Source organism: Perissodus microlepis, chromosome 11, assembly GCF_051167445.1.
Source record: "Perissodus microlepis isolate ML-2025 ecotype Zambia chromosome 11, ASM5116744v1, whole genome shotgun sequence".
Classification (NCBI taxonomy): domain Eukaryota; kingdom Metazoa; phylum Chordata; class Actinopteri; order Cichliformes; family Cichlidae; genus Perissodus; species Perissodus microlepis.
Window position 1 is genome coordinate 22,488,584 of NC_140471.1, and position 11,548 is coordinate 22,500,131.

At 39.0% G+C, this 11,548-nt stretch overlaps 1 protein-coding gene across 1 annotated transcript; it reads left to right on the plus strand.

Annotated features, from left to right (window-relative positions):
- The first annotated feature begins 3,965 nt into the window (after nucleotides 1–3,965).
- Nucleotides 3,966–11,302, plus strand: rpl18 (ribosomal protein L18). Its single transcript, XM_084943260.1, has 7 exons — nucleotides 3,966–4,064; nucleotides 4,663–4,749; nucleotides 4,861–4,968; nucleotides 6,056–6,154; nucleotides 6,302–6,425; nucleotides 9,282–9,351; nucleotides 11,178–11,302. The coding sequence occupies exons 1-7, from the start codon at nucleotides 4,062–4,064 to the stop codon at nucleotides 11,251–11,253; spliced, it is 567 nt and encodes a 188-aa protein (XP_084799386.1). The 5' UTR covers nucleotides 3,966–4,061; the 3' UTR covers nucleotides 11,254–11,302.
- Nucleotides 11,303–11,548: the final 246 nt, after the last annotated feature.

The window sequence follows — 11,548 nt, forward strand, 5'->3', positions numbered from 1 at the left end:
AATTAAAATAAAAAATAAAGCAAAAAATATAAAATAATGTACTTATGGGGATTCAATTTGTTTGACTACCCAGTCTATGCAGGCAGAAAGTTTGTTAAATGTTTAAACTCTAGAGAGACAATCATTTTGCTGCTGTAAAATCAGCACTTTGTCATATTTGAAATATAAATCCATATTTTTTAAAGTGTTTTTTCAGAATATCATAATTATAATAATTCAAAATTATGTGGATATGCATATATTTCACCAAAAAAAATCGAATAAGTCCTCCAGAAAGGCAGGAAAAGCCCTTGAACTTACTTTAAAACTAAATATGTTCCCTAAACGGTGGACAGACTAAGATCCCTGACACCCTTACCCAGCCAGCTAGCAGCTGTGACTAGCATTACTTGTGCAGTTAATAAAAGGACAGCTAATATTAGTTGCGCTGGTGCACACACGGCACGCCCATTTGTTTCAATTCGTCAGCTAAGCACCGCTCAGACGGCAAAAAAAATACGCGCGCTCTTCGTTCCTGGCTCGTAACCAGCGCGCTCTGCAGTCAAGGGCGATCATTGGTTAATAGTAGTCATGTGACTGATGCAAGCCAGATCCTTTTATTTAGCAAAACTGTGATTAATAGTTAAATATTATTGTTGAGGGGCGCAGGCAAGACCCCACACGCACACACACATAAAATAAATAAATAAAGATTTAAAAATTGCCTCAACAAAAGGGCAATTACGGCACCAATCAGGAAAGGGGCAGGTGCTTTAAACTTCCTCTCTTTCATCCTCACTTCTCTCGTGGCTTTAGTTAGAAAAACCCGAGCAAATGCTCAGTCTTTAAAGAACTAGTTGTTGCAAAGCTGACAAGATGAGAAACAGGCACATTTCAGTCAATCACATATTTTCCTTTCTCTCCCTCTCTGTCCTCCTCTCTCAGTCTCTTATACAAACCTTAAATGTTGTAGTGAATAAAAAAATAAACCAATTGAATACAGGCTGCTGTTGTGATTTGCTGTCATTGTAATCTGGAGCTTTACTGTTACAAACACTGAAGACAAATTCAAGCAGAAGATGAATAGAATTTTTAACAAACTAAAATAATTAAGTAGATCAGCTCCTTGGCCGCAACTCCCGATATACCAGCAGAGTGATTCAGAAAGTTAAAATGAACCGCTTAAATCTCTAACGATTTAAGCTACAATAACTAAGTTTTTTGTTTAAGATAATTAGAGAACACGTAAAAATAAGCAGAATCTTTGTAATTAATGCCAACGCATTATTATCAGAACAGTCTGAGCTTTCGCTGTATTTCTGTTAAAGGGTGATTTAAGTCTGCGTCACTGATTTTTGTCATAAAATTGCCTCTTCATTTTCCATCTACCTAGAAAAATATAAGAAAATACTAAAATACGATATTATTACTACTATTAATATAGCAGTAAAAGTATTTTTAGATGTGCTCTCGTAACGCGAAGTTATTTAAGGGCTAGTTTTATCGCAATGGGTGAGTTTAACTGACTGACACGCAGAAGAAAAAGTTCTTTATGGAGCCCAGATGGTGTGAAGGATGAGACCAAAAACAGAAAATTTGTTAAGGAAAACCAAAAATGTATTGAATATATTTGGGGAAAAGGGAAAGTGGAACAAAATTATAAATACAAAACTGTGTGCTGTGTGTCGTTATTTATTTGTTTTTGAAGAGCAAAATAACTTTGAGCCCTGTCAAAGGTCGTTGCCATGGACACGCGGTGGCAAACAGCTGAAAGCGTCGTTTAAACCTTCTTTGCTTGTCTCATCAGTGTGTTTTCTTCCGTCAAAACCTAACAAGCTCTTCAACTGCAAACAGCAAAAGACTTTATTCAACGTTAAATTTCGTGTCTAGAAAGGATTTCTTTTGTTTAAGGTAAAGAAAAAAGTTAGTTTTTTTACAATGACCCAAAGGTTCAACTACCAAAGAAATCCACTAAACATTGGCGCTCCTCGCTGGGGTGGTCCGCCTTACAATGAGATCAACGCCCTCCGAAGAGCAAACCAAGACCTCAGCGAGAGCGCATACATGCTGAGGAGACGTCTAAATGGTCTCTTGGAAGAAAGGCAACGCTACATCCACTGGGATCTTTTTGTAAAGTATAAAAACGAAACAGAGCAGAAATACAAGGAACTTGAAGAACGTTACAAACAACTGGAAGCAGAAAAGAAAACAGCGGAGGAGCAGAAGCAAGAAATGGAAAATCCAAAAGATGCAAGTGTAAAAGTGAAGCCAGACAAAGAGGCCCAGAGTCAGAAAGGTGTGGAGGAAATGCTGGAACACCAGCAGGAGTGTAAACACATGAAAGAGGAGCCTAAAGATGAGGAGGAACAATTGGAGCAACTTAAGAATAACTACAAAGCACTTCTGCAGAATTATACAAACTTGATGGAGTTGTATGGGCAGAGAAAATGTTGTGAGCAAGAGACAGACGCCACAAAAGACGAGAAAATGCAAGAGAAGCAAGAACAAATGGAAGTGGAAGAGAAAGAGGAGCCAGAAAAGAAGGAAAGCGGTAAATGGAGATTGTTTAGGAAGTTTTTTGCTGAAAGGGGCATTGAGGAGGCTGCTGAACTTTAAGATAGACACGAGACCCTCTGACCTCCTTTCTCCACCTTCCTCTGTTAAGACCCTCACCTGCAGACCCCATACATCCTTCTCCACACCCTCAACCTTCCTGCTTTCATGTCTTCACCTCCACTCCCCCAGCCCCTCTCCTCCACCTGCAGGGAGGTGTCCCGTGTTAATGTAATTAAAAGCATCATATAGAATTCTGCTCAGCGTGTCTGTTTCTCTGTGTAAGTTACTTTGGTTGATTAACGTGAGTTTTTAGTTTGTCACATTAAAGAACAAAGTGGGAAAATACATTGTACAGATACACAAACAGTTTGGTTTAACTGTGTTTCTGTGTATAAAATGATCTCATCATGTTAATGGCTGTTAATTTAATAACATTATATGTTCTACTTCACTTCCAACTTTACCAAAATATGAAATACTAAAGTTTATTTTCCGCTATTGAATCAAAACAAACGAAATTTTCACCGTCAATAAATTTGGCTTATCTCAAATTTGCAGCTTACTAACTCAAACATCTGGGAATGTGTTTGAGATCATAACCTGTTGACTTCTGGGTGTTGTTGTTTTTTTTTCTTTTTAAACATAGTATTTGAATGAATACTTAGTGTACACCACCACTTCCTTCAGGTGCTCCCTGGGCATACACTGTGCGATTTTTTTGGCCCATTTTGAGCCGATTTTTCAGTCGTGCGACCGTTTTGGGCTGTTAATCCTCCAATATGCATGGATCAAAAATCATTATCACAACAAGAACCACTTGAGAGATCAGCATAGAAAAACGGGGTAGTAATAAAACGGCACTGCAAATGTCAAAGATCTGAGAGGAATAAAGATGTCAGGGAGCAATAAAACATATTAAAATTCAAATATGATGTCGCTTTATTTGCATTTTGGCGACACCCTGTGGCCTCAGCTTCATTTGCAGAATGCATGGTGCAGCGATGTAGCATGGAAAACGCAAGACACATTACCTGGTATGAATGCCTGGTAAAAACGAAGGCTATTATAATTTTAATAATGAGGTCACGTAAAATTTTCCACTTAACTAACCAAAACAATTTGTTCATATGCTAAATATAAATCATGCTCCTGTTGCTAAACCATTTCTGATACAAAATGTAATCTAAACAATTCATTTTTAAAGGTCTGTGATATAAAACTACTTTTTGGGTGAAATTCCGTGTTTAATTTCAAAATGCCTGATAAAAAAATAATCCTTCTAGTATTTTACTCAATGTACTAATTTGCTTAAATACTTATAACTAAATTAAACCAAAAAGATGCGAAAAGGTGAACTCGAGAAATGCTCATTTTCTGTTTCTACCACTGGAGGCGCCATCCTATATCATCCGAGCTGTTGGGGCAGGAAACGCATGCTCTCTAACCAATCAGGCGCCTGAGATCTAAGCGCACAGCTTATCGCGAGACCTCGGGTCTTCCTTTTCCCTTTTCGCTCTGAGTCCAAGATGGTAGGTCCTGCTAACAGAATTTCTAAAACACGATAGTCAGACTATCCGCGGTCATCCTCTGAATTAAACCACCTGATGTTTTAGATGAAAACATTTACACGTTATAAACATACTTTATGTCCGAGTCGTGCTAAGATTTCGTGTGATTTGACTTTATAATTCACATTAGCCTATATTCTTGGGAGTCGACACCGGTGGTAGCTTTACGGCTCCAAGTTGAGAATAAGTCAGATTTACAATGGGTTAATGATGCCATATATTATCACAGGTCACTGTTTATTTTTGTCCCAACTTCAACGTATGTGTCGTAAGATCAGAAGTTTCCTTATTTGACGCTATGTGCATGTTTGCTGTGCCGTTCAGAGTTAGCGGTTAGCTGCAGAGTGTCAACGTGTGTATCGGCCGCTGTTATGTGGATGAGTATGAGCTATGTAGTGTGTAATATCCCTCTTAAATGTATGCTATTTTGTTTTCGGTGTTATATTTTTTATTTTAAAGATAAACAGTTGAGGGTTAGACGTATGAGGTGTTCTTGGTCAAGATTATATGTTCTTCTTACCTGATTAATATATGAATCTGCTTCTAATCAATTTTCCAGGGAGTCGACATCAGGCACAACAAGGACCGTAAGGTGCACAGGAAGGAGCCAAAGAGCCAGGATATCTATCTGAGGCTCCTGGTCAAGGTAAGATTAATTTCTAGGTGTGTGAAGTTTGAAATGGTAGCTTGTGCATTTTAACTATTGAACAGTCTGAAACCTGTAATCCTGACATTCCTGGTGTTTTGCCTTTAACAGTTGTACAGGTTCTTGGCCCGCCGCTCCAATGCTCCCTTCAACAGGGTCGTCCTGAGGAGGCTGTTCATGAGCAGAACCAACAGGCCTCCCATTGCTGTCTCCCGCCTGGTAGGTCTTTCTTCCTCTCACTTTGATTGTCACACATATATTCTCCTGTTTGCTTTTACTATGGTGTCCAGGTTAATGGGTTAGTCTTCAGCATCCCTGGTCTAATGTACCGAACTGTGCAGTGAACCTAAAATAAAGCTGGAAGAGGGCTATCAGGGCTTCTCTAAGGTTTCTTCTTATGAGAGATGCACTAATTGCAGTTTACTGATTCAGATTTCCAATTTTTTGAGTGTATTTCCTTTCTAAGGACTACAATTGACAGCATATACTAACAAAATTAATTCTTTAAGGAAGAAGTTACTCTTATAATAAAAGAGGCTCACTTTACAGTTTCACCCAAGCTGCAGAAAGTTACAGGATCTCTCGTTTGAACAAATGAAACAATGGATGGAAAGAGGTAGAAAAATTTAATGGAAAATGAGTTGCTGTATGCCTACTGTTACCTGACAGATTTGATCACATCAATCAAAGCTGGTTCAGCAGATTTGTGTAAGAAGACAAATGCCGGATACTGGAATAATAATGTTACTCATTGCCATAATTTTCCTCTTAACTGCTTTGACCCTTTGCGCATACTGAGGCTGCTGACTGGTGGCTGTCTCTGAGCTTTGGATTGCTTTAGTTCTAGATGCTTTACGTTTGAGTTTCTTTAAAATGTCTGTGTTTAGGTTTTGGTTAGATTTGGTTTTCCTGGTATGAACATTCCTGACATAAGTGGACAACTTGTTGTTTTCGCTCAGTGTGAAACCCACACTCGCAGCATGTCCGGTATAGCTGTGAGTGTGTGAGTGCAACTTCTTTTCTGTGTTGCGCATTCATGAAATGGTAAGCTTCATGGTAATGGTAAGTCGGTCATGTAGGAGGCTGGTTGTTGGAACCAGAATGTTGGAAAGTTGGCTGATTATGCGCCCTGGATCGGTGCATCTCTGCTACTCTTTCCATTTAGTTTTTAATGCGTCTTTAGAGATTCTGTAAAACAAATCACTGGATTTTTATTTTAGTGCTCCCTGTTATCAGTTCTATAATCACACATTGATTTGCCTCAATTTCTTCTTCTTTTTTTGTTTGTTTATTTTTTTTCCCCTAGATCCGTAAGATGAAGCTTCCCGGCCGTGAGAACAAAATCGCTGTCGTCGTGGGAACAGTCACTGATGATGTCAGGATTCAGGATATCCCCAAGCTCAAGGTAGGTCTTACATTTAAGAAAAAAACAGTTCAACTTCACTCCCACCCCCACCAGAAAATACATTTACTAACTGCTTCTTCAACATTGTAAAGGTGGCTTAAAAAAAAATCTCAAATCAGACCTCACCTCTTGCTTGCTGTCCCACAGATTTGTGCTCTGAGGGTGACTGATGGTGCCCGCCATAGGATCCTGAAGGCAGGAGGTCAGGTGATGACCTTCGACCAGCTGGCTTTGGCTTCTCCCAAAGGACAAGGCACGGTGCTGCTGTCAGGTAACTGAACATATTGAGTTGGAGATCCTATTTTTGAAACAAGCTGTTTCCACCAGATACCCTAGAAACTGGCCAATAAGGAAGATGTACCAGATAACAGCTTAAGTATGCAGTTTGCTGAAGCTGTAGTGGTTGAGCTTCATTGGCTATTTGGAGGCTAAGAACACACTGCAATGGATGAGGATTGTACATCAAACAACTATGTATTTTTCTGCTTTCAATGGCAGTCAATATCTTATTTCTCCACAAGAGAACGCTGTCTTAGCCTATCTGAAACCACATAAGATTTGTTCACCTGACTTTTTTTTTGAGGGAATGTTCAGTCATTATTGTCATTAGAGATAACCAAGCATTAAATTTTACTCATTTAAATATCGGTACAACCAAGAAATTGGCAAATAACACCAATAATCACATGCAATAAGAACTGATGACTGGGTTGAAGTTCAGTATTTTTCCAGAGCAGATTGCTTGTTTCTAAATTTTTTATTTTATTTTATTTTTTTTAATTGTTTGAGAATGTTAAGTTTTTATTAGTTTCTGTGTTAGCTTTATACTTGATTATTAGGTGGATATTGTATGCCCAAGGTACAATATTTAGGATAATCATTAACAGGTTTTAAGTAGTAGAATTGAAACTGGTAGAATCACAGTCTTGAAGACATCCAAAGTCTCGTTAGGCAAGCTGTGATTACACAGTTCACCAAACCAACGAATACTAAAACTAAGGACGTGTCCTCTTGTTATTTTATTACAGTTTTCTAACTTCAAACAATCACTTTAGTTCAGTTCACATGTAAATTTTTAGTTTAGCTTAGGTAATTACTAGGGGTGCAACGATACTCGTATCGATATTGAACCGTTCGATACAGTGCTTTCGGTTCGGTCCGCATATGTATCGAACAATACAAAATTTTTAATTTATTTTATCAACTTTTCTTCTGACGATGCTGTCTGTGTTGAGCACTCAGTGGATCTGCGTTCGACTACTCCACCTAGGCTGCACTGTCGAGCGCAGATCCACTGAGTGCAGCACAAGCTAGCAAGACAGAAGCTAAGCTCGTTGCAACATGGCAAATTGAACCTCCCCCACCCTCATTCAGATCTGGCCTTTGGAACTATTTTGGTCTTCATGTGAAGTATGACCCTGAAGGTAAGCGCGTCATGGACAAAAGTAAAACAGTATGTCGGATGTGCCACGCAATGCTCAATTACATGGGTGGGAACTACTGCGTTAGCGCAGTTTGTTCGTTAACGTGTTGATGCCGTCCAGCCCCATGCACGGGGTGATCTGCGGTAGCTCGTTAACGGAGATTTGCCGTGTTGTGGCGTTAATGTCATTTCAGATTAACGCTGACAGCACTAGTGGGAACACAACGAATATGACTGCACATTTACGCCGACATCATCCTAGTGCAAAGAGAAGTGGAAGCAGACAAACAACAAGCACGCATGCTACAAACTTTACCTGAGTCATTTAGACAGCAGTTAGCACATGATTCTCCTTATGGGGAGCATATGTTTAATATGCTGCTGAGAATATAGCCCAGAAGAAGAGTATAGTATAGCTTTTATTTTGGAAAGAGCCATTTCTCTGTAATAAACTCTCTTTTCCAAAGATGAGTGATTTCTCAATCAGATTTTTTTTTTTTATTACTTTGTTGTTTCAGCAACATTAAATTTAAAAACTGTACTTTTGAGTTAAAATATATATTTATAATTTTAATAAATGACAAATTAAAAAGGCATGAACATTTTTTTGTATCGAACCGTGACACCAAAGTATCGAACCGAACGAAACCATGAATTTTGTGTATCGTTGCACCCCTAGTAATTACATACTATAATGTTGCAGCATTGTGTTAAACATTTGTCGTCTGCTTTTTTTTTTTCTTCCTCAAATAGCCTTGATAATTACATTAAATAAGTGCAAATATTAGATTTTAGGGTCTGTTACACTCTTAAGGCTTTCAGTCTTCTTGTTCCTTCAGGTGTTTAGTATATCTGGTAAGGATCTATCAGTGTGATATTTGACTCTTGATTCAAACAGCTTTATCTCGTATTGGCGGATCGATTCATTTGTGATTAATTTGTCACACCTCAGCAGCAGTTCACTGTTTGGTGCAGGTGGAGGTAGCATAGCATGTAGGAAGCAAACAGCAGTTAGGACATCATATTCAGCATCAGCAGACACCTGAGGTCGGAGCATTATAACTTCGAAAAACTTGCAGTGGTGCTTCCCTAATATTTACAAATCTGGTCCGTACTAAAATGTAATTCTTGCACTTAAATGGTAAATGGACTGCATTTGTATAGCGCTTTACTAGTCCCTAAGGACCCCAAAACGCTTTACACATTCAGTCATCCACCCATTCACACACTGGTGATGGGGCGCATTGACAGAGGCGAGGCTGCCGGACACTGGCGCCACCGGGCCCTCTGACCACCACCAGTAGGCAACGGGTGAAGTGTCTTTCTCAAGGACACAACGACCGAGACTGTCGGATCCAGGGCTCGAACCGGCAACCTTCCGATTACAAGACGAACTGCCAACTCTTGAGCCACGATCGCCCCTCAGCCACGATCGTGATTCTTGCACTTAATTTAATATCTGACATAAGGAAAAGGAAACAAATTATATACAAATTATTATTATTATTATTATTATACAAATTATATATTTTTTTAAAAGAATACTTGAACTAAATCAGAGTTGGAGTGATGTTTGATTGGAACTGGGTCCGGGTCTCCCATCAGTTATGACTTGTGTGTGTGTGTACATACTTACGTGTGTGTGTGTGTGTGTGTGTGTGTGTGTATGTATATTTTAACCTTTAATATCGTCTTTTCCTCCAGGACCCCGTAAAGCCAGAGAGGTTTACAGGCACTTTGGAAAGGCTCCTGGAACCCCTCACAGCCACACCAAGTAAGTGTACATCTGATGTGAAGTTGCTGTTGTAAAAAACTACTTAGCCTTAGGGCTGTTCGATATAACAATATATATCGGATGACGATATAAAAACATCTATCGTTTCATTTTACGCTATCATTTGTTTCGTGGTATCGTAAAATAAACTGTTTACTGCAATATTTTTTCATCGTTTTGATGGTCACTGTAGTGGCTATATTAATTTCTTAAAGTTCTCTTTTATATAACCACACTACAGACGGACAAGCGCCTGTTTTTAGTTGTCGTTAGCAACAACGACCATCCCGTATCCGCTTGTTTATTTTCCACATAAACCTTTCACAATAAAGCTCAAGATCCTGTTGAGACTCTTCAAAATAAACTGAATCACGTGAAAGAGTATGCAGTGTTTACGGATGAGAAGCAAAAAAGAGCCGTCAGGTGCTAAAAAATAAACCTTAGACTCAAACGTTAGAACAGGCTTTTCCCCGCAGCACGCCGTGTAATAAATACTCACAAAGAAAACGGCGGCCGTTACAACTTATGACTAAAAATGTGTAGTTTCATGCATCGGTTAAAACACTGGACTCCAGGTACATGGCGCCCAGCTGGAAACACTTCACGAGTCGAGCTGCCCGAGATTCACAGAATTTACAGAAAATGTTAAAATTTTGTGATTTTATATCATTATCGTTATTAGATGTTTTATATCGGGATATGAGATTTTGGTCATATCGCACAGCCCTACTTAGCCTTTAACTAAAGCTGGTTATGTGCATGTACTCAGGACTGCGTTGAGAGAATCAGGGAGACTATTGTCCACACTTGCCTTAACTTGCCCTTTCTTGTCTGTAGCACACATAAGGAGATTATAAGCCTCATAGTTCTCTAATCACTAATCAATGTTTAGTTTTAGCAGGAAGTGACATATTCAGAATGTCTGGACAGAGTTTTGTGCTCTTGTGGTTAAGTTTTTGATGGTCATCATACTCACACAGCTGTGAGAAGCGCTTCCAATGCATGTTTGAAAACTGCTCAAGGGATTCTCAGTAGTCTACTGTTGCTTCATGCTTTAAATGCCCAGGAGTCCACAAAGGCCAGAATTAAAAGATTTCCTTATTCTGGCATGCTTTTTAAAAAAAAAAAAAAAAAAAAAGTTTACATTCAGACTTAGTAAATACACATCCAGCTGTTTCTTGGGCTCATCTCCTAGGACGAGATTGCAAAATTGAATTAGAAATCTCCGCCCTTTTAAAAGCATGATTGAAGTGGTAAGCACTTCAGTCATAATTAGTAAATTAATCTCACAGGTGGTAGACATGGTACATATCTCTTGATTTAATCAGTGTTTGATGTTTTTAAATACAATAGTTTTAAGGTTTGAGGAGTTCAGAGGTGCTGTTGGTTGTCAGTGTAGAACAATGTCTTTCACACATGTTAATGATGTTATAAAAAGACTCTTGAGATAAATCAGAAGACACTTATAAAGTACTTCATATGTTGATGAAACCTACCTTTAACAAGTAAAGACATGTGAGGCTGATGTAAGGTAATGATGAATTGATGGAAATGTGTTCCCAAACAAAATAAATTCCAGCACTTTGTCCCAAACAAATGAAGCTCTTAGGATGATGTATGATCCATCAACATAGCTGGATTGTGACTCACAGGATGATGTAAAGGCCCAGCTATGAAAGGCTTCATTCAAATACCTGCTTCAGTCTTTTCCCACTGGAAAAATAAAAGATCGATTTTTACCACTGACATTGAGTTCAAGGGACAAATGGAACTTAATCTTATGTGTTAGATATGCTAAATTTAAACCCTTTTGTGTCTTTCTCCAGGCCCTACGTCCGCTCCAAGGGCAGGAAGTTCGAGAGAGCCCGTGGTCGCAGAGCCAGCTGCGGCTACAAGAACTAATGCGTTTTTGTTTTCACTCTGCTACCAATAAAAGGCTGGTTGTACAAAATGTCTTCTGTGTTTTTGTTTGAGTGCTTGCTCTCCGCAAAATACACCCTTCATTGTTAATATGGTGGAGCTCGTGTTAAAGCACCAGCCATGCTGGAGGACAAGAATGGCATGTGGCTAATAAACTGAGGTCCCCACGTAAATGTTACAGGACACGTCTTTTAATTGGCATTTATCAGCCGGCCTGATAACAAGTGAGTTGGCCAGGAAGTGCTGGTCTGTCAATGATTGGAGAATGTCGGTGGGT